Source organism: Lissotriton helveticus, chromosome 3_1, assembly GCF_964261635.1.
Source record: "Lissotriton helveticus chromosome 3_1, aLisHel1.1, whole genome shotgun sequence".
Taxonomy (NCBI): Eukaryota; Metazoa; Chordata; class Amphibia; order Caudata; family Salamandridae; genus Lissotriton; species Lissotriton helveticus.
Window position 1 is genome coordinate 1,139,484,489 of NC_136061.1, and position 26,803 is coordinate 1,139,511,291.

Sequence of the window (26,803 nt, forward strand, 5' to 3'; positions counted from 1 at the left end):
AGATTTCGGGTGCTGATGCCCGGCTTGCTCAAGGGTGTCCATTTTGCACATGGATGGCCCCCCTAGTAAGTCCCCAGCATACGTATGTGGAAAAGATCCAGCTCTAAAGAAGATGTTACGGTAGGCAGCAGAGCCCTCCAGCTCCGCTGAGGTAGTCACTTCTGCCAGGACAGTGCAGCCGCTCCGCTGACTCCACAGCGTCCACTCTACAGCAGCTGGTCCCCGGCACACTGCTGCAGCCACTCGCCACCTTCCTCCAGGTAACGCTGTCCTGCGGGCATACGTCCGAAGAAGGCACTTCTCGCAAGCCTCGAGCCGGTCCGCAAGCACATGCATCTGAGGGAGCGAGGAGGCGGGAGGGTGGAAATCACAGCCGCTGCATCACGAGTTCCTCTTTACTCTCTCTTTAGATATGCTTGCTGAAATATAACAAGCATTTGCAATGCAATAGGACTCACATTATGCATTACTCGCATTGGAAACAGGAGTGTGGGTGGGCAAAAAGGCACCAATGGTAGTGCCTTGGGCCGAGAAGTCATGGACTGCAGGAGGGGAGGGGGAGGCATGGAAAGAAAATAGTGTTGAAAGTAAAGGGGCCAGTAGCTATGGAAAGACACAAATGACGATATGGCCGTCATAAGGAGGGACTAACAAGCTTAAAACCAATCGTAAGGCAGCATTTAAGACAAAAGCCAATTAAAAAGATGGGCGGAGAGTGGGCGGAGCTTACACAAAGCTTCCATGCTATACTGAATACTGCATGCCTCGCAAAGCGAGCAGCACAAGAACTGCAACACTAGGCTCGACCTAAAAAGCAAAGGGAAGTTTCAACAATTTTGAAGAATAACCATCCAAGATCTTTCCTAACATTGTCATCCAAAATTTTGGAAATCCATATGGCCCAAGAACTCTGTTGCATTTTCAGGAGATAAATTAACTTGATCCCATTCAAGCTGGCATTTGCCCAGAACACATGACTTAGCTTTTAATTCTCTCTCTGCTAAATGACATGCGTATCGATGGGGACACAGGATGCTCAACGGCACTGGTCGTTTTATATCTGTGAGCGGCCTTTAACATGGTCAGCCATAATATTTTGGTTGGCCATATGGAGGCCTCTGGTCATTTTCTCAATTGGGTAAAGTAATTGTTTAAAACTTTAAAAACAGCATGTAAGCAGAACATCTGGCTCCTTTTAAGGCACTAATGGTGGAGTTCTCCAAGAATCATCATTGTGTCCTCATTTGTTCAACATATACATCAGGACTCTTATTAAGTTGTGAAATAAAGAATGCAAACTGTACAATTCTGCCTAACAATTTGCAACTCATCCTCCATTTGAAAGGCACTATCTCCTCCCAACAGATTTTCAAAACATCCTACGATCCATCTTGGTGTGGATGAGTAACAATTTCTTTAAATGAATCTCAGTTTAAACATAAGTTGTGATAATAAACTATGGAACCAGCTGCAAAGGCTTATTGAGGTGTACCCCGCCCCCTTCCCGAAGCACAAGCTAAAAGTCTAGAGGTAATAATAGAGTGAGCGTCTTCCTTGAAACCCTAAATTGGAGCAGTAATCTCTTTATGTTAAAACAAAGTAAAACAAAATAAAAAGATTGCTCAATTTCTCACACAGGACACCTTAAATATTTTATTATAATGGCCATAGTTTCCTCCACGTTAAATTATGGAAACTCAATTTACATGAGTCTGCCTAATACGCTTATACACAGACTGCAGGTTATTCACATTCAAGCTGCTTGCATAATGTATGACCTCCCACATGGTTCACATGATAGCTCTGTCTTGAAAGCATTACACTGGCTTCCCATGGAGCATTGATTGAAGTTCAAACTCTGCTACTTCACCGTTAAGGGCATAAAGGGTTGACCCTATTTATAGCAAAAAGATAACAAAATATATATTCCCATCTGGGAAAATTGCTCTTCCTCCACCGAACGCCTAAACTTTTCAAAATTCAGGAAAAAAAGTTTGGGAGGATGCAGTATTTCAGTCCAAGCTCCTGTCATACGGAACACATTGCCTTTATATCTGCACATAGAATCTGACTTCACACTTTTTAGGAAAAAAGCTGGCCCTTTAAAACAACATTTCATTAAGAAGCTCCATCATCTGATTGTGCCTAGTGTCAAGAAACCAATGGTGAACACACACTATCTAAAAATCATTATCATAACATAACATGATGTAAAATCACCATCATACTGGAGGAGGGTTTTGTTTATGATCCTGGAATTCTTTGTGTCAGGATGACCAACAAAAGTCACTAAATTAACCTGTGCTTTCCCACTGGTAGCCTAGCACAAAAGCAGTCAGGCTTAACTTAGAGGCAATGTGAAAGTATATATGCAGCACACAAACAGTAATAAAGTGAAAACACAACACAAGAGTACTCCCACACCAATTTCGAAACGTAGAGTAGTTTTTTATAAATGATTGGACACCAAAACAACAAAATGCGAACCAGTAGAACAGGAGTTATATAGTTTAAAAGTTTAAGGTAAAAACTAATGCTTAAAATATCAAAGGTGGTACAAAATGGGGTGGTGATGGACGGAGCATCTGAATCAATCAAACACTCACACCCAGTCAAAAGATCTGGGTTTAATCCATCACCGTTCTTTAGCCCACTCTGCCACCCCAGTTCAGACATGGCTATATGCAAATCAGTCTGACCCTGTGCCTAATGGGAACAGTCCAGCCCGAACTGCCAAGCCATGTCTTCCCTGGACCGGAAACAAGCTTCAGAGGACCGGTTTCTGGCATTCCAGCCGTCTTCAGCCCGGCTTGCTTGAATCCAGTGGCAAAGTGAGCAAGGGACTCACGTCTGAGCATACCCTGCCACACTTATGGCGGCCAAAAGCGATACAAAAGGGGGTGGTGATGGATGGAGCATCCGAATCAATCAAACACTCACACCCAGTGAAAAGATCTGGGTTTAATCCATCACCGTTCTTTAGCCCACTCTGCCACCCCAGTTTAGACATGGCTATATGCAAATCAGTCTGACCCAAATCAGAAACCGGTCCCAGGATGCTTGTTTCTGGTCCAGGGTAGACATGGCTTGGCAGTTCGGGCTGGACTGTTCCCATGAGGCACAGGGTCAGACTGATTTGCATATAGCCATGTCTGAACTGGGGTGGCTGAGTGAACTAAAGAATGGTGATGGATTAAACCCAGATCAGTTGACTGGGGGTGAGTGTTTGATTTGTTCAGGTGCTCCGTCCATCATCCCCTTTTGTATTGCTTTGTTCGCCCTAAGTGTAGCAGGGTATGCTCAGACGTGAGTCCCTTGTTCACTTGGCCACTGGATTCAAGATAGCCTGGCTGATGAGGATTATGAATCCGAAACCAGTCCCAGGATGCTTGTTTCTGGTCCAGGGAAGACATGGCTTGGCAGTTCTGGCTGGACTGTTCCCATGAGGCACAGGGTCAGACTGATTTGCATATAGCCATATGTCTGAACTGGGGTGGCTGAGTGAACTAAATAATGGTGATGGATTAAACCCAGATCAGTTGACTGGGGGTGAGTGTTTGATTTGTTCAGGCGCTCCGTCCATCATCCCCTTTTGTATCGCTTAAAATATCAAAGGACCACACCTGAACATCTAGTCCCGGGGTCTCCAACCTTTTGTGTAGTCAGAGCTACTTCTGGCCAGTGAAAATCGTCGTGAGCTAATGAACCCGAAGCAACTCGCGCATTTTTCCGAGAGACCCCCAACGCCCAGTTTCATTGAGTTTAAGCCTAATTTCATCAGAGCCCATATTGTGCGCCTTTCTGCCCTCTGTTTCACTCGTTTTCTCCTCGGTTTTTGTGCCTTTCTGCCCTCTGTTTCACTCGTTTTCCCCTTGTTTTTTGTGCCCTTCTGCCCTCTGTTTCACTCGTTTTCCCCTCATTTTTTGTGCCTTTCTTCCCTCTGTGCCACTCGTTTTTTGTGCCTTTCTGCCCTCTGTTCCACTCGTTTTTTGTGCCTTTCTGCCCTCTGTTTCACTCGTTTTCTCCTCGTTTTTTGTGCCTTTCTGCCCTCTGTTTCATTGGTTTTCCCCTCGTTTTTTGTGCCTTTCTGCCCTCTGTTTCACTCGTTTTCCCCTTTTTTTTGTCCCTTTCTGGCCTCTGTTTCACTCGTTTTCCCCTCTTTTTTTGTACGTATCCGCCCTCTGTTTCACTCATTTTCCCCTTGTTTTTGTGCCCTTCTGCCCTCTGTGCCACTCGTTTTCCCCTAGTTTTTTGTGCCTTTTCTGCCCTCTGTTCCACTCGTTTTGCTTCGTTTTTGTGCCCTTCTGCCCTCTGTGCTACTCGTTTTTTGTGCCTTTCTGCCCTCTGTTCCACTCGTTTTTCGTGCCTTTCTGCCCTGTTTCACTAGTTTTCCCCCCGTGTTTTTTGTGCCCTTCTGCCCTCTGTTTCACTCGTTTTCCCCTCGTTTTTTGTGCCTTTATGCCCTCTGTTCCACTCGTTTTTTGTGCCTTTCTGCTCTCTGTTCCACTAGTTTTTGGTGCCTTTCTGCCCTCTGTTTCACTCGTTTTCCCCTCATTTTTTGTGCTTTTCTGCCCTCTGTTTCACTTGTTTTCCCCTTGTTTTTTGTGCCCTTCTACCCTCTGTTTCACTCGTTTTCCACTTGTTTTTTTGTGCCCTTCTGCCCTCTGTTTGACTTGTTTTTTTGTGCCCTTCTGCCCTTTGTTCCACGCGTTTTTGTGCCTTTGCCTGGCGTGTCAGTGTAGCACCGGGAATTATTAAACATTGTTCAACATCACATACATAAAAAAAACAGAATCCAACGTCACTAAACTATCTATCTGCTCGTCCATTGAGCTTACCTGCGGTCGAAGTCACGTCTCTGCTCCGTTCTGCTCTACGCTGGCACCCGTCGCACAATGGCAGACAGTGCGATGCCAGCACTTTTTCAGATAACGATGACGTAACAGGAGTCAGACTCTCACAAGAAGAGTCTGCAGCTCCAGGAGAGGAGCGTTATCCTCTTCGCCCGCCCCCACCCCCAGCTTAGCTCCAATCCGAGCGGCTGGTTTGGGTGAGGGCAGGCAAATGGAGCCGGAAAAGCTAATAGCCCATGAGGGGCTACACGAGCTACTCCCGGGTCTCCGCGAGCTACCGGTAGCTCGCAATCGACCGGTTGAAGACCCCGGATCTAGTCGCACTAGACTGGGTCAAAGTCGAAAAATATGACTAACTGCAATGGAGCATGAGTCGGATACAAAGTGGCTTGTGCACTGTCGGCACTAAGCTTCGAACCTAAAATTCAGCAAACATTTCTGAGAAGTTAGGAGTTCACAAAGGTAAGGTTGCAGGTGGTGTCCGAGGAGGAGGCCTCATTGTCGGGGATCCCCTGGATGAAGTCACGGTGAAGACTTTCACAATTGGACTTAGTCTCTTTTTTTGGAAGTCAAAAATCTCTAGCGGAATGAGTCTGGAGGCTGTAGACGACAAGGGATACCCCTTATGCGCAGGGCTACTGATCAGGATTTGCTGCTGCAGATAAGACCGTACTGGGAGCTCCCATGAAGTCGGGCCAACCGGCGATGCACCTTGACTGGATAGATGAGCAGGTTGGTCCCACTCTCCTCCCGGGTTTTCAGGGCAGTTTTAAGCTAAGTTGTGGATTTTGGCTAGCTGGGCATCTTTAACACCACCAGCACCAAGGTTCCAGAATGGCAGGGTCTCAACTTGGGGAGTTAGGAATCATGCAGGCTGGATCCAGGTGCAGGTTCAAGATGGTTGGATCAGGAGGCCAACCAATTAGACCTTGAATTTACTCTGGCAGTCCTTGGTTCAAGAAGTGGAACATGGCTCAAATAGCAGGGCATGCCTCTGGAGGTTCAAGGCATGCTTCAGCCAGCATAGTAGTCCTTCCAGGTACAGCAAAGCAGTCTTCTGAAGTACACAGTAGGTCACAGCAGCAAGCAGTGCTCTGAGAGTCCTTCCGCAGATCCAGAAATGAACTTAAGAGTGGGTCAGAGGGCCTTTTTTTAATACAAGGTGCCTTCTTTGAAGTAGGAGACGTTTCTAGAGAATGGCCTTTGAAGTGCTTGACGTTACCTGCCTCTCCTGCCCTGGCTCTAAGCTGGCTGCCTGAACAATGCAGTGGTGACAAGACCTTTGTGTGAAGGCAGGGCACAGCCTATTCAGTTGCAAGTGGGACTTTGATGGCCCATTCAGATAAACCTAATCCCTCTATTGTGTGGCTGTCTGGGAGGATTAAGAAAAGTCGAACTGACAACTAAACTCAGTCATGTGACCCAGAAACAGGCTGCAGGCAACCAAATGTTTAATGTAGGAAAATGCCAACTTTCTAAAATTGGCCTTTTCAAAATTGCAACTTAAAATCGACTTCAGCATTAAACAGCGTTTAAAATTTCAATTTCTCTGACACCAACCATGAAATGTTTACCTGTTCCCATTCAAAAGTTAGCACTTATTAAATGTAATAAGGGGGAGGATGTAGCCTGAAGGCTAGGATGGTCCATCTCAAATCTGCGGAACCGGGTTTGAGTCTCGGCAATGATGCTCAACGTCCTGTGATTCTGGGCAAATCATTTAATCTCCCAGAGCCTAACAAAAATGAATGTATCCTTGTGCACGCAACTGGTGCTCATCTAAAGCGCTCTGATACCTTATACCTTTGGGTCAAGTTTGCGATATATAAAACTCTGAAAAAATAAATAAATAAGGCAACCCAATGTTATCCTATGAGAGAAGTAGGCCTCACAGTAGTGAAAAACAAATTTAGGAGTTTTTCACTACCAGGACATGCAAAACACAAATGTACATGTTCAACCTTTTAATTATAATGCACCCTTCCCTAAGAGCTACCTAGGGCCTACTTTAGAGGTCATCTATTGACCTATATATAATTAAAGTGGACTTCAAGGCTTGGCAAGGGGTTTACTTTGCAAAGTCAAATTTGCAGTTTAAAACTACATCAGGCTGCAATAGCAGACCTGGGACACATTTTATAGGCCTACTCAAGTGGCTGGCCCACTGGTAGCATTTAATTTACCAGTCCTGGGTATATGGTATACCACTTTACTAGGGACTTGCAAGTAAATTAAATATGCTGATTGAGTGCAAGCCAATTTTACCATGTTTTAGGAAGTAAGCACAAGCACGTTGGCAGTGGTTAGCAGTGAAAAAAAGCACAGAGTCCTACACCTAACAAAAAACAATTCAGCAAAATATTAGGAGTGAAGGCAAAACATTTGGGAGTGACCCTGTACAAAGGGACAAGTCCAACGCTATGCCTGGGGGAAAGTGTTAATTATACATGAGTTCAAATACATGACAAGAGTAGATGTAGATCTCCCCTGTTGGGGCCCAATTCGCAAATAGGTGAGAAATGTACTCCTACAAGCTTCAGTTCTATTTCTGGAGAAATGTAGGACTTTTTAAGACCTCTCAGGGATTCCAGGAGCACCCATTTGATTTTGACCTGAATAAATATTCACATGCTTACATCCGTTTATGAAAAATTGCAAATGTTGTTGTAAACCTTTAGCCTTCTTTATCCACAGGGATTTTTTTATGTGGAGAAACCCATTCTTCTCTACACCCACCAACTATGGTGGTCATCCTTGTCCATTCCAACCCTGAAAACTGATTTACTGCTGCTCTTCACGGGAGACACACTCTGATCCTTTTAGGGTGGCAATGAGGCATAGAAAAATGTTTCTGTGACTGTGGGCGTGCAATAACGCTCCACAGCATCCCCATCCTGGATCACCTGCTTCCCACCAACTGAGGCAGATATGCCTTGATGTGATATTGCAGCATACTGGTGTAATATTACTTTGAGTAAATGGTTTAAGAGTGTACATTTATGTTTTGCAGATGCATGATATGAATTCACACTCATAAATTAAGCCATGAGTCTGTTAGTTGAAATTCACAATTCACTTTTGGAACTAGGCTATTAATTTTCTAACTTTTTTGTAACTAAGGTCCTTTGAAGTCATTGTAATCTGTTTCACTAATTTAGATTTTACTTTTTTAATTTCAAACACAATCACTGAGAGTAAGGATGTGGATGCAAAGGACCTTGGAGGGAGGAATAATGATAACCTTACTGCAACGAAAAATATTAAAGTTATGTAAATATTTGTATATAGTCAACAAAGGTTATTGGTAGACATAAATGAATTCTGCATTCCTGTGTCATACTCATATATACCAAATGAGGTTTACAGCAAACATGTTGTGTGTTTCAACAGAAAAAGTACAAAGAGGAAGCAGAACGGACCATGTCTTTCTACGTGCCTGTCTATGATACCCCAGAGATGCAACGCGTCCGCGAGAACCAAAAGAACTTCAGCACTGTAAGAACAAGTAATATGATTACTTACCACCCACACTGGCATTGTTCAATAAAAATATTACTATGGAACTGGATTATGACAAAGTTTAACAAAATAGAATATGAGTGAGTTTGAGGGAATGCTCTTGAGGAAAATTGTAGGCATTACAATTATGTGTCCTGAATTTATGTTCATTGTTAGTTGCTTAGAAAGTATTTTGAAACAATACTTTCATAGTGTCCGTGTAAGGATAATTTTGTATTTTTCTTTGTTGTGATTTTGGTGGCTTGCTAGTTGGCTAGTAAGCAACAATCGGCAAAGATGAAGCCCAATGGAAAAATGTCCATTTACTATGGATTTTCATACTTTCTATTAATTCCTATTGAATTAAAAACATATAACTAACACCTTTGAATCTACAGTAATATAAAACTAAAATATTTTAACCAGCCCAATACAGTAAACAAATATATCATCAGTTATCATATCTGCTTCATCACATTTTGGGCATTGTTCTGTTTTGGATATCCCTATTGCTAAGACACAAAGGGGTATGTGTACAAGGAAATGTCGGAGGTCAGAGCTGCACCACATTTGGCAGCGCCGCCCTCTGACATTTCCAAAATGCAGGGCGTATTTACAACATTACGGTGCACCTCTGTGTTTTTCCTAGCGCTGGCACTAAACTTAGCTGCATAGTGCCAATGCGGGCACAAACGTGCAAGGGTGCCTTCATTGCAAGGAATGATTATGTATATGCATTAAGGGGTTACTAGTGCACATAAACATTCAATAATGGTGATTTGTTGTCAATATTTAATAATGGTGTATGTGCAGGAAGAATCATTCATGGTATTTTGGTCTTTCTATGTGTGCTGCAGAATGCAGCACACATAGAAAAAGCAAAAACATGGAGAAATAAAAGTATTTCTCCTCGTTTCGTCATTCTAACATCTGCTTTTGCATGGCGTTAGTTTTTGGCGCTGCCTCAGATTTACAGATCCTTGTAAATCTGGGGCAGTGTCAAAAAGCAATGGGTGTTGCACGCCTCTTTCACGTAGATACGTACATGAAGGGGTACCATATTTACAAAGCGGCATTAAGCTACAAAAAATGGCTTAACACAACTTTGTAAATATGGGGCAGGGCACTGTGCCACAGGAGGGTTGTTAAAAGTGACGTTCCTGTGGAAAATCTCCTTGTAAACATTCCCTAAAGTCCTCTACGTACATAACAAAAGCCACCACAAAATCATACAGATTTCAGATTTAAAGTTTTAGCAAGATTCAAACAGAAAGAACAAGATCTACATATATACCTGACCAATTTCTTAACATCAACTTTTTTACTCTTTTTTTTATAGCTTCAGTACCAGTCTGAACTTAAAACTCTTAAAGGAAAAGTTACTGTTGTACAAGACACGCCAGAAATACTGCGTGTTAAAGAAAATCAAAAGAATTTCAGCTCGGTATATATATTTTACACATTCTTGAAATCTAACCCAAATAATTCCATTTTAATTTTCCAAACCACTTGTTAGTGTTTCATGCTAATGCCCTATCTGAGCCATCTAACAGTTCCTGCCACTTACATTACTACTTTACTGCTTTTAGTCTAGTCACTTAATTACAATAATTCCATTCCAGTTTAATGCTACCCATCAGATCATCTTAGAAGCATTGTGTTTTGTGTGGGTTTGAAAGCACTGTGAATACTGTCTAACGTATTGTCTTGTAATATGTTATAGCAGCCAACGTATTCGGTGAATTGTCTTTTTTATCAGTAATGTATTACTTTTTATGTGATGGGCACCATGTTTTGTGTTTTACTTTTAATATCTTACAAAAGAAACTACTTTGTTATGTCTCACTTCAGTCACCCTTTTATATACATGATTCTCTCTAGTAGAGTCCAGAGAGTACTCAGGGAAGTCTTGCAAAAAAAAATACAAACTACTAACTCTGTTACCAAGTTGCAACATGGTTTAGGGCTACTTCATTTGTTGATGAAAATGAATGGTGTGTTCTCCATTTAACTACTTGTCTTGGTTCTGAATATTAAGATTTTGTATAAAGAAGATGTTGGAACAGGAACATCTATTGGTCACACCCCAGAGATGGAGAGGATTAAGAAAACACAGGATGCAATTAGCACGGTACATTCACTGGATTGTAGCCTCTCACCTGTGCTAATCCTCCGTAAATAATTGAATTCCTCCCTTTGCTCATTCACAGAACTACCAGTGACACAAATAACCTATAATGTTGGAAATTGTTACTTGAAGTGTTCCCTTTTCTTCTTACACAATGACATAATCCATTGCTAACAAGTAAGCTACTGCTGATTTACTTTGTAACCAATATTTTTAGCAAATTTCAATTTAAGAATCAATGTATCCAGTGAATATTAACCAGCTTCTTCCTAATAATAATCCTTTTCACATGAAGCCGACTGCAGTAACAAGCTGATCATTACACTCCCTAAATGAATTATAGACAATTACTTTTCTTTAGGCCAGTGGTGTAACACATTTTTAAGAAATGAACCATAAAAATCACTGAGACTTAATCTCAGGGCCCACAACATAGGCGGAGATGTGCAGGAATAGCATGCCTATTGTTTTCTGTTATTGTTAATACTCGCATCTATGGTGCCACTACCTGATTTTGCTTCTGTTTTTTGTTTTCGTTTAATGTTCTCTTTTTATATATTTCTCATAGTTCTTGTTTTTCATAGGTCCCAGTAACATGGAACCCAGGCAAAATACATTTTTACTTAGGGATGCATGTATGAGAGATGGTTCTGGAGATTAGCAATTCCTCACCTAAGATCTGTTACAGTAGTTTCTGGGTACCCAACTATAAATAATGTTGTTAGGTGCAAGACAATATTTGGAGACGTCAATAGTTTGATTATTGCATTTCACAATTCAGTATTAGGAGTGTGTGTTGTGGGAAGAGAAGATCAGTTGGGTTATGTTTATTGCTTTATTTAAAGTTAAAATGGACCAGTACACATTAAAGAGTATTACTCTGTTCTCTGATAAGATAAGGTAAGGTTCCTTACCAACTCCGTTTTTCCCCTGTCCCCATAATCACTACTCCACCTTAAAAATACAGTTAATCCAAAAAAGTATCTATTGACTTGTACTGGGATGCAGACACAGCTGTTAACTGACTGACTGATATGTCCAACCAACATCAGCATATTCAAAGAGAATCATATTTACTGCACATGAAACGTTCTAATGAGAAACAGTAACTCTGGTAAGAGAGATGAGTGTGGTAGGATTGCTGGAGGCAATTTCTACCTTGCCTTCCCCCTCAGTCTCATTTTTCTGCATTAAGACGTAGCCTATTTTTGAAGTCAAATGACACACATACTTTAACATGTGACTTATTCTTCCCCAGCCACCTGTTTTTTGAGCGTATGGGCCCACTGGCAAATTTCCCATAGGGCGGAACATTTCTATTTGACATCAAATGAAGTAATATCCAGTGTAAATATATTACACAATGATATGCTAGCAATTGCAAATTGTAACCCTCATTTAACATTTGCCCTTTACGCACTGTTGACAGAGAGTAAGATACTTCTTAAAAGTACCCAAGAAAGTTTCATCATTTTGTGTTTTTCAAATATTGTATATCTATGTTAGTTGAATCCATACATGCAGTCATGTATGTGCCTGTTGAATGTCCTTAATGTGCATCGTTTTGTTTTTCAATGTGTACAATTTCTAGATTAAGTACAAGGATTCTCTTGGACAAGGGACTTCAATTCCTGATCTGCCAGAGGTGAAGCGTGTCAAGGAAACACAGAAGCACATTAGCTCGGTAGTGGCTGACATTTTTAAATTCTCTTGTGTGGAATATGTAATCACCCTTTTTGCTAAGCCATCCTCTTTTTCTTTTCAAATGCTAAATGTGGGGCCCACCAGAAGACCGTCTAAGTACAACAAGATTTGTTGAGGCTTGCAGGACAGCTATATTTAGGCATGCCTATATCAGAAGTAGCCTTTTCAATTCATGTAAAAAAGCAACCCTGTATTCCCATTCAGGCTCAGTAACTAATTTTCATCACAGAGTTTCCAAAAGCAATTATTAGGCGGAGTTATGCAAGAGGCAGTTAAACCTCTCTATGTCCTTGCATACTATTAAACCCCTGCATTGGTAGGGGTTCTTTCCAGAACTTCTAGGCTGGCTGCAATATTTGATCCTAGATGCTCAATGTATATATGAGTGCCATCCAGATCTCTTATGTATTACCCTCTGGAGAATTCATCAATTTTTAACATTGGTTAATGATTTCTTCTGGGAGTCATCCATGCAGTCTTCCCAATTGTAGGTCACTAAGTCAGTAAACTACTTCACAGACTGGTTTGAATTATGTCCAAGTTGTCTGGTCAGTCGTACAGTGATTGAAACCTACAATCAGAATGGCTCTACAGGTTTGTCCTTATTGCGTACATTTTAGTTAAAGACATCAAAGTTATTAAATCTATTTTTGTAAATAGATTTTATCTCAAATCTACACAGAAATGTTGCTGTGGCAAGTGAAATAATCATTTTACTTACCAGTTCGCAATTTCTGATGTTTTTCTTTTTTGCATACCAACAAATATTTTCAAAAAGGAAGTGAACTTGAAAAAGAATCTGTATTTTTATTGCTGTGTTTGTTCTACCTACTAAAAAGGTGATCTTCTCCAGTTGTGTATAATGTACGGTAATGTCACCATAATCCTTCAATACCATTAAAACCAGGGGGCATATTTACAAACAAGTGGTGAAGCGTTTCATTAGCCTTCTTGGCTTAACGACACGCTCCGCCACTTGTTTGTCACTTTAGAAACGCGGGGCTGCACCATATTTACTTGAATATGATGCAGCCCTGCGTTTCCCCCTGCACTGGTGATAGTTTTAGCTGCCTAGAGCCAACACAGGCACCCTTACACCATAGTGCAAGGGAGCCTGTGCTGAGGGGAAGCTTGTTTATGTGCAGGAAGGTCCCACTTACTACACATAAACAATCTTTAAATGCCATTTTGTAACTTCTATGTGTGCTGCTTAATGCAGCACACATAGAAGTTGCAAAACTAATTTTTTTTTAAATGACTGTTTATGTGCAGGAAGGGGGACATTCCTGCACATAAACAATCATAGGCAATTTGCTGATTCTATGTGTGCTGCTCAAGGCAGCACACATGGAAACTGTAAAAACGAGGAGAAATAAAGCATTTCTCCTCATTTCGCCTGTTAAAAACCAGGGGTCATATTATCAAGGCGGGCGAAATGAGATTATCTCCGCTTTAGCGGCCGTTTTCGGCCGCAAAGCGGCGATAATTTTATTGCCCTATTAGCAAGCTGTCGCTAACAGCAGTTAGCAACAGCTTGTAGGCGATAGTGAGCGGTTTGGGGCCCGCTCTGCATATTTATCGCTAATGACATGCAAAGAGGGCGTACCCAACCTGTTAGCAGCTGAAAGCAGTCGCTAACATCGCTATCGCCTATTATCAACGCAGGCGGAGCAATGAAAAAATTCGCGCTAAGCGCGAATATCGCCAAAACCTAACACCTGCTCAGACCACTTCTTAGCCTGTATATCCAATGGGAGGTGGATATTCAGGTTAAGTCCCTATTAGCGATAATGCGTGAATATCGCTGTATTTCCAGCGATATTCACGCATTTCGCCGGATATTTTAGCGCATTGGAGATAAACGTTGCTATTAGCACGTTATCTCTGTGATAAAAATCCGGTGATGCGCGGCGATAAAAAAAATGTTGCTAAGCTCATTTAGCGATAAATATCACTAGTTCTTGATATTATGCCACCAGGTTTTCCCTGGTCTTAATTTTTGCACTGCCTCCTATATACGCTGCCCTTGTAAATAGGGGACAGCGTCAAAATCAATGTGCATTGCGGTGGAACGCCTACCGCAATACCCATTACCCTCCCCTTTCACGCTAAATACAGCGTGAAAGGGTGCCTTATTTACAAGGCAGCGTTAAGCCACGTAACGCTACCTTGTAAATAAGGCGAGGCCCCTATCGCCACCACAACGTCACTGAAAGTGACGTTGTGGTGGCGATAAGGGCTTGTAAATATGCCCCCAGATGCCTTATTTATTTTTATCTTAGCAGCTACCATACTCAATGTTCTGGTTCATAATTTATATTGATGCCATATTTACCATTATCTGGAGGCACAGTCAAACTCTGAGAAAACGTTTCAATGCATTTGACTATCAGTTCGATGTCTGAGGATTAAAGTGACTAATCCTAAGCATACACACTGGCTTGTGAGTAACAAACAAAGCAGTGTCTGCCTTTTCAGCAGTAACCATTGACTGAAAAAAATAGTTTGCCAAATACTCCGCAAGTTTCTTTGGAAAGCTCTTGGGTTTGGTCCAAGGCTAAAGGTAACAATCAAAGACTTGTATCAAAAACAAAACGGAGAGGACTAGTAAGTGTACATTTGTCCCAGGAATTCCTATCCTGCAGAAGTACTAGACAAATCTGTCAGAGTTTTATTTGACACATACAGTATTAACCTCTGCGAGATTGTTGAAAATCTCCATCCTAATATCTTCTTTTAGCTGAGAATAATCAATAAATAACACCATCAAGCAGTCCGTTTCCCTTCTCGCCTACTCTTTCCATTCGGCTTCTTAACATCTTTGCTTGCAAATTGATGTTATTCTTTAATAGGTTGCATATTTAGGGGCACATTAGGATGGCGGGCGGACTTTGTCCGCCCGCCACCCTAACGGCGAATAAGGGCGGGGATCCCGTAGGGGGAATTAGGATGTGCCCGCCACAGTGGCAGGCACATCCTACATGTTTAGCATTGTGGCGGGCGGTGTACTCTGCACCGCCCGCCACAAGGCTAAACATTTCTGAACGCATTTGCATATGCAAAACGGCAGGCACCGCGCGTTGCCTGCCGCTTTGCATATGCAAATGTGGGGGGTACCATAGGTACCCCCCTGTGATCCCCCACCTCTGCCATCACCTGGTGGCCCTGCAGGGGGCCCCCACAGCACACACCGCCTGCCTTTCCGTGGCGGCATTGCCGCCGTGGAAAGGCCCCTTACACCCACCATTGTAATATGGCTGGCGGTGTCCATTGGATCCGCCACCATATTATTCCCTTTCGGCGACCGCGGCGGTAAAGCGGCAGACGGTCTTACGTCTGCCGCGCTCTCACCCGCCATCCTAATACGTCGGCGGGAATCCGGGCATAGGTGTCGGGCGGATTGTCTCCGCCAGGCCGGCGGTGGCTACCACCAGCCTTGGGGAGGCAATCCGCCCGACATCATAATGGGCCCCTATATATGTGTTTACCATTACTTCCCTTAGTATGCTTTGAACTATTTTAATACATGTGCTACTTTAAGTATTGTATGTGTCTCTATGCATTGTGCAGGATGAGGGTTTTTGGGTTCTAGTAACATGTGGTGAAAATCCCTGCAGTGTGAAATTTGCATATTCAGTTCCATCGCAACTGTTTTGATACTCTGTAGGAGTGCAGGAACATTTGCCAGGTGAAAGGGGACAGGTACCTTCAGTTCTTATATACCTCTTCTCTAGCTCATGGTGGAGCAGAGATATAGTTGTTATTCTGCAGCGCCCTGTTTCACAAGAACCATCAAGTAACTAATGGCAAAGCTTTCTGTTCCAAAAAGATCTAAAGACAGTGATATCCCTCAGTAGGTGCGAACGGAAACTTGTGACTCATATTATTCCCTTATGTCTGAGATATTTAAGTTATTTGTTATTTGTAAATGTATTTTGAATTTATTTTCCACTTTTTGTCATTCATTTATTGTCAAAAGATGAGTAATGCTTGTTATGGTGATGTCAGACTATCTAAGGGCATATTATTTCACTTCTGACCTCCCTTTGGTTTTGGCAAAATGACAGCAGTGCCCGATGACATTGATCACAGTTCCCCTAGGTTTGTGAAAGATTCTCTCTCTCAGGCTGCTAGACAAAAAATATTCCTCACTAGAGACTCCTTAGGTTACTCATAATTGGTGTCTGCAACTATTTGACCTAATAAATAAGAGAAGCAATTGATATGACACCAAGGTTCAGGCTATCTCAAGAGTGGAAGTAAAGTTGTGAAATAGCAAGTAAGGAAGCAGTGTTTCGATTCAATAAAAAGTGGTAAGAATATGATGTTGCTTCATTTGTCACCATAAAACAAATTTAGTCAGTATCCATTGAAAAAGAGAACAACATACTGAGACAAACACAGTTGCTTTTCACGCAGTTGCAGAGCCTGATACGCTTTTAACATGAAACAGAATAAAATGTTCATGGTGAGTTATCATCTCCAGTACCCTGATATATTCAGGAGAAAACATTTTCGTGACTTACCATTCACCAGTAAAATGTAAAAACTTTGAGCCTTGTGAAAAAGCTATAACACATTTTCAATAAGGAGAATAATATGATGTGCCATTAAAAAGCAGTCCTTAACCCCTTCGACGCTAATGACAAAGCCAGCTCGTCATGGGCGTTACCTGCGCTACGCGGATGACGAGCTAGCTTTGTCATAAACAGCGCGATTTTTAAAAATCAGCGCACAGCGGGAAAACGCGGTAGCGCGGTAGCGGTTAAACTAAAAAGGTAAAGCTCCCTGATACTTTTCTTCTTAGTGTCAGAGTTGCCTTCCATAACACTAACATATGTCTTGTTTCTCATCCCTTTTTATATCAGTGGTGTAATGAAAAGCCAATGATTTGACCATCTTTTTGGATGTTGTGTTTGACTCTTTCAGGTTATGTACAAAGAACTATTGGGGCAAGGAACCCCAACTTCTGTCACTCCAGAAATAGAGCGGGTGAAACGCAATCAGGAAAACATTAGCTCGGTATTTAAATAAAAAATTCTATTATACCTACTGAATCCACCTAAAAGTAATAATAATCTAACACGTTTAATTTTGTAGTTTAGTCAGTGTAAAAATATTCACTCTACTGAAATACTCCATAATACTATAACACCCCTCAAATGCTTTTACTAAAGATTATAATTACATTAAAACATTATTGTTATCACTGATGTTGTTCGAAATGACTAAAACTGTGTGTTTAGCTACTACCAGGTAATCCTACATAACTCTTAACGTGTACAAATACTCACCTTCCAAAAACCTAATTACATTCCTATTGCAGCTAATTCAATATGCTTTGCATTTTCGTAATTTTTAGAAACTATTTTGTGTCTTTAGGTTTTGTACAAAGAGCATTTGGGTGTAGGAACCTCAACATCTGTCACTCCAGAGATGGAGAGAGTCAAACGCAATCAAGAACATATTAGCTCGGTATTTCACAGTTAAAGTTCCTCAAGCTTAACAATTTTAATAACCATACTCTAATCTACCTAATTCTGACCATGTTGATCTTAACCTGGCCAGGTAAACCCTATAATACAACATGGTTACTTACATCAACATGGTATATCCCTTCTAAAAAGATAACGGAATTTATTTTCGGTGTTTCATCATAAAATGTAACCTGAAACTCTTTAATTATTTTTTGGAGTGTTTTGCCAACCATAATTTACCCGATTGAAACGTGAGCATAATAGTCATAGAGTATGTTTGAGTGCAATAACACTATCTGTGACAAATGTTTTACCATCCCTTCTATCTTCCCCTACCAACACATTTACTCTAGAGTTTGACTAAACTTAACTTAATTACTTTAGTGGTCAACTTTGGTGCTCACCGCTTGGCATGGTTTTGTTGCAATGTACGAAGTCTTTCTTATATCCTCCAGAATACTAGTTGGGTACTTCTCTGTACTGAAATCCAATCTACATGTCTTGTGAAGAGGAACGTTTAAAGCCATCAACGTTTTATTTTAAACCGAGGAGACAACACTCTTTGTAATTAAAGTCCCTCTGATTCAGGTACAGCTGTACAGAATCAAGGTTAAACGCTAAGTACAGTTTCTACCAGCCTTGCGATTGGTGAATATTCGTTGGACTTGGAAGTTACTGTTTTGCATTTATTTCTATACTTGTATTGTAATGTGGAGGTTATTTGCTTGGCAAAAAAAGAAATTATGATTTTAATCAAATATGTCTTCCTATAGAACAAAATGTTCTGGCTTTTAAATTCTGGATCTAAGTGTGATGTCGAGGAGTAATTTTGTACCGATGTCAAGGACATTAGAAATTAGCTGGATGTATTGCAATGCTGTGTGTATTTGGTTGAAAGACAATGCGTGCTTTCTTAACTATGCAATGGTGGTGGATAATGGGCTCTTTTCCAAAGCATATGGAGTCATTCTTAGTGAGCAGTAAGCACACATGAGTAAAGATAGTTTGCTGTTGAAGGCCTACTCCGCAGACACAATCAGCATGGCAACATTAATATGTTTAGCTGTATGATGGGGGCAGATACCATGCTATGTTTCTAATGTAAACAGTCAATGGCAGTATCTCTTGGCAACCAGCGTAAGTCACTTACCTTCCAAAAGTGCCTTGTGTTTTTCAGTCAATCTTGCTTCATTTTCCAAACACTTCCTTTAATGCTAAGTGCCTCCTGATTTCACAAATGAAAAGTGTGGTTGGTAGGATAATTCTTCAGCTACTTAATTTATGATGAAAATTGGCTTGAAGATATTACTAGAAACATTTTACTTGACATGGAGGGATGAAAGAGGTTAGAGAGGAGTAATAAAAGGGCAGAAAGGCTTGGGAACAGTAGGCATTATAGTTTGAGGATGAGAAGAAAATAGAATAGAAATTAACATTCTCCTCAAACAAGGTTATTGAGGATTGGGAGGAGCAGGAAATAGGTAGAAGAAAAAAGGTGGAAGCTAGGGTCTGGCTGCCTAAAAGGCAACCAGCAACCAAGGGATATACGTGATTTTAACCAAATATGGACTAGAGATAAACATACAAAATGAAAACATTTCACTAAAATAAAAAATGGCCATAACAAACAAGGAGAAGACTACCTTGTATCGGAGACATTGGTGTTTTTCCCCAAATAAAAAACAACTTTGAGTTATTGTTTTGGAAAACAAAAAAGATAAATGCCATCTGGGCCATCAAGCCACAATGGTATGATGGAACAGTCTTTATTGACATTTTCTACAAAAGTGCTTTCACCATTTTGGCAGGAGCATTTTCTGTGAAAATTCCCTACGACAATGGCTGGGAACTGTACATTTATTTAATGGCCTTTTCACCTACGTCTAAAAGAGGTCCTTTACTCTGTATGTACAGGGACATGGTAATGTCTCAAGACCCCTTTCTTTGATAATATGGGCTTAGAGGGGGTCTTGTTTTAGAAAAAAGATATTTGTTCAGGGTTTGGCACTTCAGCCTCTAAACTTCAGTTCTTATTTCACTAGATCACAAAGTTCAACCCCAAGTTAGCTCTGTGGTCCTGTTTATTTTACGTTAACCATGGATTACATTTTATTAAACCAAATGAGGCCATCAATCCACTCCCCAAGAATGGTACATTATTTCTTGGTTTGTGCAGTCTGCTATATGGATGTGGCAGCAGAGGATAACGGTATTGAATACACACTGGGCCAAACTTATCATCTCTTTGTGCCTGCTTTGAGTTGCAAACCAATCACAAAGTGTTGTGAGATTTGCTTCCCAATGCAAATCATGATTTACATTGGAAAGTTGCCTAAAGGAACTCAAAGTAGCACAATGCACTTCTTTGCACTAATGCAACTACCCTTTGGTTTTGACACTAATCCCGACCTACAAACATTTCTAGACAGGCATTGGCTCCAGTAGGTGGGAAAAGTTTTAAAACATACTTTTTGTTCCAGAGAGGTCCCTCTCCAGTAGAAAACCTATGCTTCACAAAATGCACACCTCCTTGCACCATGGTGCAAGGGTATGTGTGTTCTCTCAGGCCAGACTAAAGTGTGCCAGCAAAGGGCAAGAGGGCAAGAGGAAAATAGCCCCATGTCTACTAAGATATTGCACTGTTCTGCTGTCTCCCTTCATGCAATGCAGAAACTTTGGTTGCTGTGCTGCTTTGAGTGAAAAGTTAGTAAGTCTGTCCCACTATATGGAAATGGTATAAGCTGAGCCGGTACAGCTCACCCAAAGTTTAGAAACAACAGCAGTGACCAGCATTTAGTTTAACAAAGTGCAGTACTTAAAATGCATAGTGTGTGATTTGCACGTTATTGGACATATATTCACAATTGGCATTTAAAGGAACTGTCTCTGTACCTAAATGTAACCTATTTACCCAAATATGACCTCTTTCTGCTTACTGTCAAAGTTTACATTCTTGGACTAAAAGATTCTCTGCAACAATTTTCATTCTAGCAAATATTTTGAAAGTGGTTGAAGGGGTAAAAATACTCTTTCCAGTAGTGAATCTCCTTCAGTCTACATTGTTTAAGTAAATCAGGGTTTTTGGGCAATATTTTGTAATCGCCCACATCTAATCATCCTGTATGATGTAAATGCATCTGTATAATAGGTAAGGTAAAAGGAACCTCCTAACCATTGTTTCTCATTTACTTATATTTTGCAAATAATTACAAATTTCGAATGAATCATAAAAACCTATTACAATATTGTATTTTCAATGTACTTCTGTTATCTTTTGCGAACTGGCATTGCTTACACACAGAGCAAGACTTGTAGTATATATCAACACAAAGCACATTTTGTAATAGCTATCTTGACCAATGTGCTTGTCGTCTAAGAATATTTTTTATTAGTCTATCAGGATTATTTAGTGTATGGTTGTACATTTGCAGCAGAGTACACTTTCCTTCAAAGAGACAGTCTGCCACTCTAGTAAGAATCAAATGAACAATCAAGTTGTTGTTCGTAAAGTCTCCACTGGCTCCCTGAGCAGAAACCTTTAACCTGCGTCACTCTAAGTACCTCCGATCATCTCCCCACTTGGGAGTTAGTTTTTGAAAAAACAAAAACTTTTTTGAAGGCCAGATGACACATGGCAGGCACTCAGCTAACTTATAGTACCTTCAAATGAGACTCCTTTGAAGGCATAAGATCTTCACCAAGCAGGCAGGTATCTCTAAACATGGTGGGCAGTTATATGCCAGGGTTGAAACGGCTATAACCACTGCCACCTATGTTGGGCATGCAGAAAGTTAACCAACATTTAAATAAGCCCCTGTGATCCTTAGAGCAGCTACTGCTTCCTTGCCATTGCCACTAGCCTTATTTGTGCACTACAGGCACTATTCAATGTTTACTGTGTAAGAAAGGTTGTGTTTATCTTTACTTGCCTCCATCTCATAAGATATCTCACATGTCTTACAATAAATCCCACTGTAATTAATAGCATGATACATGTAGGAAAAATAAATTCATATTGCAGTGCCAAATATTCGATAACTGAAGTTCCTCTTATTACAGCTGAAAGGTGAATCCCTTTATTTAGGCAAGATCATTTTTATGTGGGCCTCTGCTATTGACAATTGATTGCTGGAAATAAATACGATACAACGCCTTTTATTCTGGAAATGTATATTAATATGGATGAAGTAGCTTCACATTAGTATGTGGGGACTATTAAAATCACCAAAATTACATACCAGGGTGGTTAAGTGCTGAGGATACTCTGGCTCTAGTTTGTACTAAATATGTAAAGACACGAAGTCTGCTTCTCTAAATACCTCAACAGGAGTTTTTGCAATACTGAAATTCGAACCTTTAGTATGTAATGTGACCAAATCCTGGACAAAACAGTGTATTGAATGTTTCAATAGCAGATTTGAAACCATGAGGAACAAATGACCAATTAACAAGGGATTCATCCAGCCTGGAGGGCGCAGTGTGTTCACTGCATTTCATGAGTGTATCTTCATTCGGCAACAGAGGGCACATTGTGTTGCTATTAAATCATTCTGGAAGTATCAACTCTAGTTCACAAGTTTGACCAGCCATGAGTTGTATTTGGTGATCTACGCTTCTTCACGTACTAGCAGAGGAGGGCTATCCAGGTTTTCTGTCTTCTGGGGGTTGGGTACCCATAAATAGGCTTGCATGTTCCCAATCAAGTCTAGGGATGTAAACGTCCAAATTATTAGCCAAAAATACATTTTCACCTACATGGACTTGGCCGTCAATCAAAGATTCTATGCTGTTAGTTTGGAAGAGCTAGTAGTTGCAGTACTGCCTAAGATAAAGAAGCACTGGTAAAAAAAAGTACCCATAGGCATTGTTCTACACTGCACAGAGAAAGCAATCATGCTGCATTTTTTGTGAATGAGAATTTACTTGATGTATTCAGTCCTCAGTGTGTGACCATTCAGTTAGATTATTGTGGTTAGAGAATACAACCCGGGGTGCCCATGAAGAAAAAAAGTCCTACGATCACTTCAAGCTAAGAAACTCACAAATCCTTTTCTATCTTTAGTCACTTCCTAATTTCCCATTACATCTTTTCAATTACCATTCATTGGGCATAGAGCAGGTCTCACTGCATGTGTCATTGATTCCTGTGTACATTTTATGGATGCTTTGTGTAGAAAAACACTTTTTTTGTTACACATACATTTGTAAGGTAAATCATATAGTATTTACGCTGCTATCATGTTTGCCATTATTTCATTGTTATCTTAACCCTATTTGTTTTTATCACACATTTTAAATACATTTTCACACTCCCAAGTGTGTTTATCCATGACAGTGCTCTAATCTTAGGTGTCTGGCATAGGACCATAAGGGCTAGATTAAGATCACATTTCCAGGAAACCTCTCACTCTGTAAACAATTTCAATGTACACCCATTGTATGTAGATTTATATTTTGTGGATATCTTAAAAAAATTGGTTTGGATCTAGTTGATTTGAGTTGTATCCGATACACCTATGTAAAAGTGAAGTTTACAATTTGAGCTCCTAACATTAATTGTACGCTGCTTTTTACACCTTGCTCTGCATTATGGAAGTTAATAAAATAGACATAACTTGTTTAGAACTGGTCAATTAGTGGAGATTTAACTGCTGCTTTTTTGGCACTTTCTTGAATATCTTAGGTTTTATACAAAGAGATCTTGGGGCATGGAACCCCAACACCGGTTACTCCAGAGATGGAGAGAGTGAAACACAATCAAGAAAATATTAGCTCGGTATTTTACGCATAAAGAAATGATACATATTTGTGAACACATTTGTTAAAAATAACTTTCTAACTGATCAGTTTTTCAAAACCTTGCTTTTTAACACAACCCCTTCATTGGAATAGCTTTTTACTCAGCCTCTTGTATTTGTATACAAAATCGTCCTAAATTTTTAATCGGTCTAATTTTCTTTTTTCATTTTTGCATTGTTAATATTTTTTCAAGCATTAATTCCCGATTGTAAAAGCCTTGTGACTGCACACCCTCACGCATTTTCTAGTTGCAATATAGTTTTGATCTATGTGTATGATTTCTGGAAATGTTTTTGTACCATTTAGGTTTTGTACAAAGAGAACGTGGGGCATGGAACCCCAACACCTGTCACTCCAGAGATTGAGAGAGTCAAACGCAATCAAGAAAATATTAGCTCGGTATTTCCTAGGATTAACTACTGTGCAAGACTCCCAAAAAACATAACTTTGTTTGTGAAAACAAACACTGACTACTACTAATGGTTTTCTCTCCTTGATTTGGTGTCTAGTTACAAATTGTGGTGGGGATAAGCAAATAACATTGGGCCCATGGAGTACTGTAGGTCTCCTCATAAAGGATCCACTGGCTAACCTAAGACATGCTTAAAACATGTTCAACCACAATAACAATTATTATCTAATTTCCTTTCCTTGATGCCTCTCCCTGGCTTCTAGTCACTTGGGCAATCATGTTTGGGACACTCTCAAATGCTGTAGTAACCTGTTCCCATAATAAATATATATATTGTGTTACGTCTTGTAAAATACTACTTTCCTCCATATACTTAATTTGATAATATTTGGGTTGTCGATATTTTTTATACATAATGTTTTTAGTACGGTGTGTAGCACTCAATATTGTGAAACTATACTCCCTCATTTGTATGGCCTATCAGTAGACAGAAAGTAGAGCAGTATGTTAGTCCAGCAAATGAACATCCAATTCTGAGTTATAGGACTATTCTCCATGGTGGGAGGTTGTAGCTTTATATTCAGGCCAGTAGTGCCTGGCAGCTGAATTCTATTTCCAGGAAGACTAACACAGTGTCAATCATAGTTTCGCCCAGACCTGTACTAGGTAGGGCTCATAGTAATATACATGCAGGTTTATGGGTGGAAACTATGACACATAGTTAAGAATCCTACGGGGAGCATCTTAAACCAGACCAACAATCTTTGACCCAAGCCATGATCACCTTTCTCTATAATATGCATCCTAATTCAAGGAGCTATTTAGAGACTTAAAAAATCCAGAGCTTACATAACGTAGTGTGGATCACCCAGGGTTAGTATGGGTTCAGTGGTCTTAGGATGTGCCTTTACTTTTGACTTTTCAAATAATATTAACAGCTTATTCCTCAAACTCATGTTTACTCCTGCAGCGTGCCAGCAATTGGTGCATAAATGTGTTCAAATGTCCTCTGTTGTTAGTTTGCATGAATGTGATTTTGGACAATTTCTTTACCATTTCTAGGTGTTGTATAAGGAGAGTTTGGGGATAGCCACCCCAACACCAGTCACTCCAGAGATGGAGAGGGTGAAACGCAATCAAGAAAACATTAGCTCGGTATTTTCTTGGATAATCACTGTGCAAGACTCCCAAACAAAAATAACATTTTTGTGAAAACAAACATTGACTACTACTACTGGTTTTCTCTCCTTTATTTGGTGTCTTTTTTCAAATTGTGGTGAGGATAAGCAAATAACATTGGGCCCCTGGAACACTGTAGGTCTTCCTATTAAGGATCCACTGGCTAACCCAAGACATGCTTTAAACATGTTAAACCACAGTAACAATTATTATCTAATTTCCTTTCCTTGATGCTTCCTCCTGGCTTCTAGTCACTTGGGCAACCATGTTTGGGACACTCTCAAAAGCTGAAGTAACTTGTTCTTATAATAAATATATATGTATGGAGTTACGTCCAATAAAACACTACTTACCTAAATATACTTAGTTTGATAATGTTTAGGTTGTCAATATGTATGATACAACATTTTTGGAGCACGGTGTGCAGCGCTCAATATTGTGAAACTCTACACTCTTACTTGTATGACCTATCAGTGGATAGAAAGAAGAGCAGTATGTTAGTCCAGAAAATGAACATCTATTTCTGAGTTATAGGACTATTCCCCGTAGTGGGAGGTTGTAGCTTTATATTAAGGCTAGTAATGCCTGGCAGCTGAAATTTATTTCAAGGAAAACTACCACAGTTTCATCCAGACCTGTATTAGGTAGGGCACATAGTAATATTCATCCAGGTCTATGGGTGCAAACTATGACACATAGTAAATATTCCTAAGGGGAGCTTCTTAAATCAGACTAACAAGCTTTGACCCGAGCAGTGATGTCCTTTCTCTATTATTGTTCATCCTAATTTGAGATGCTATTTAGTGACTCAAAAAAGCCAGAGCTTACATAACATAGTGTGGATCACCCAGGGTTACTATGGGTTCAGTGATCCAAGGGTATGGCTTTTCTTTTGACTTTTCAAATACTTTTAACTGCTTATTCCTCAAACTCATGTTTACTCCTGCAGCGTGACAGCAATTGGTGCATACATGTTATCAAATGTTCTGTGTTGTTTGTTTGTGTGTATGTGATTTTTGGGCAATTTCTTTACCATTTCTAGGTGTTGTATAAGGAGAGTTTGGGGATAGCCACCTCAACACCAGTCACTCCAGAGATGGAGAGAGTGAAACGCAATCAAGAAAACATTAGCTCGGTATTTCCTTGGATAATCACCATGCAAAACTCCCAAACAAATAATAACTTTTTTTCTGAAAACAAACATTGACTACTACTAATGGCTTTCTCTGCTTTATTTGGTGTCTTTTTACAAATTGAATTGAGGATCAGCAAATAACATTGGGCCCCTGGAGCTCTGTCTCCTCACAAAAGATCCACTGGCTAACCCAAGACTTGCTTAAAACTTGTTCCACCACAGTAACAATTATGGTCTAATTTCCCTTGATGCTTCCTCCTGGCTTTTATTCTACCTAAGCAACCATGTTTGGGACACTCTCAAATGTTGATTTCACCTGTTCCCATAATAATATGTGTACAGTGAACAGTGAATATCTCTAACTCTGCTCAATGTCTTTAGTGATTGCCCAGTGCATATAATCAACCCTCCATTGGTCATCAAAATGAACAGACTTACTATTTCCGAGCAGAAATGATATATTTCTGTTAGCTCTCTCAGCTGTCTCTACATCAGTTCCATCATCGAAACAGCCATGTCTGGGTAGCTTATCTTACTTAACGGCTTACATGCAGTGTAAGGTGTGTCATATTTGCTCTGGTTGTAGGTCACTATTTTTCCTACCACAATTTTGGATTC

General features: G+C 40.4%; 1 protein-coding gene across 1 annotated transcript in view; it reads left to right on the forward strand.

Annotated features, from left to right (window-relative positions):
• NEB (nebulin) overlaps positions 1-26,803 on the forward strand; it is a 385,643-nt gene that overhangs the window by 341,173 nt on the left and 17,667 nt on the right. The window contains exons 129-138 of the mRNA XM_078681747.1: positions 8,244-8,348; positions 9,691-9,795; positions 10,390-10,482; positions 12,071-12,163; positions 17,113-17,205; positions 17,566-17,658; positions 23,344-23,436; positions 23,766-23,858; positions 24,934-25,026; positions 26,093-26,185. Of these exons, the coding sequence (XP_078537873.1) occupies positions 8,244-8,348; positions 9,691-9,795; positions 10,390-10,482; positions 12,071-12,163; positions 17,113-17,205; positions 17,566-17,658; positions 23,344-23,436; positions 23,766-23,858; positions 24,934-25,026; positions 26,093-26,185 (954 nt within the window). The remainder of the gene's footprint in view (positions 1-8,243; positions 8,349-9,690; positions 9,796-10,389; positions 10,483-12,070; positions 12,164-17,112; positions 17,206-17,565; positions 17,659-23,343; positions 23,437-23,765; positions 23,859-24,933; positions 25,027-26,092; positions 26,186-26,803) is intronic.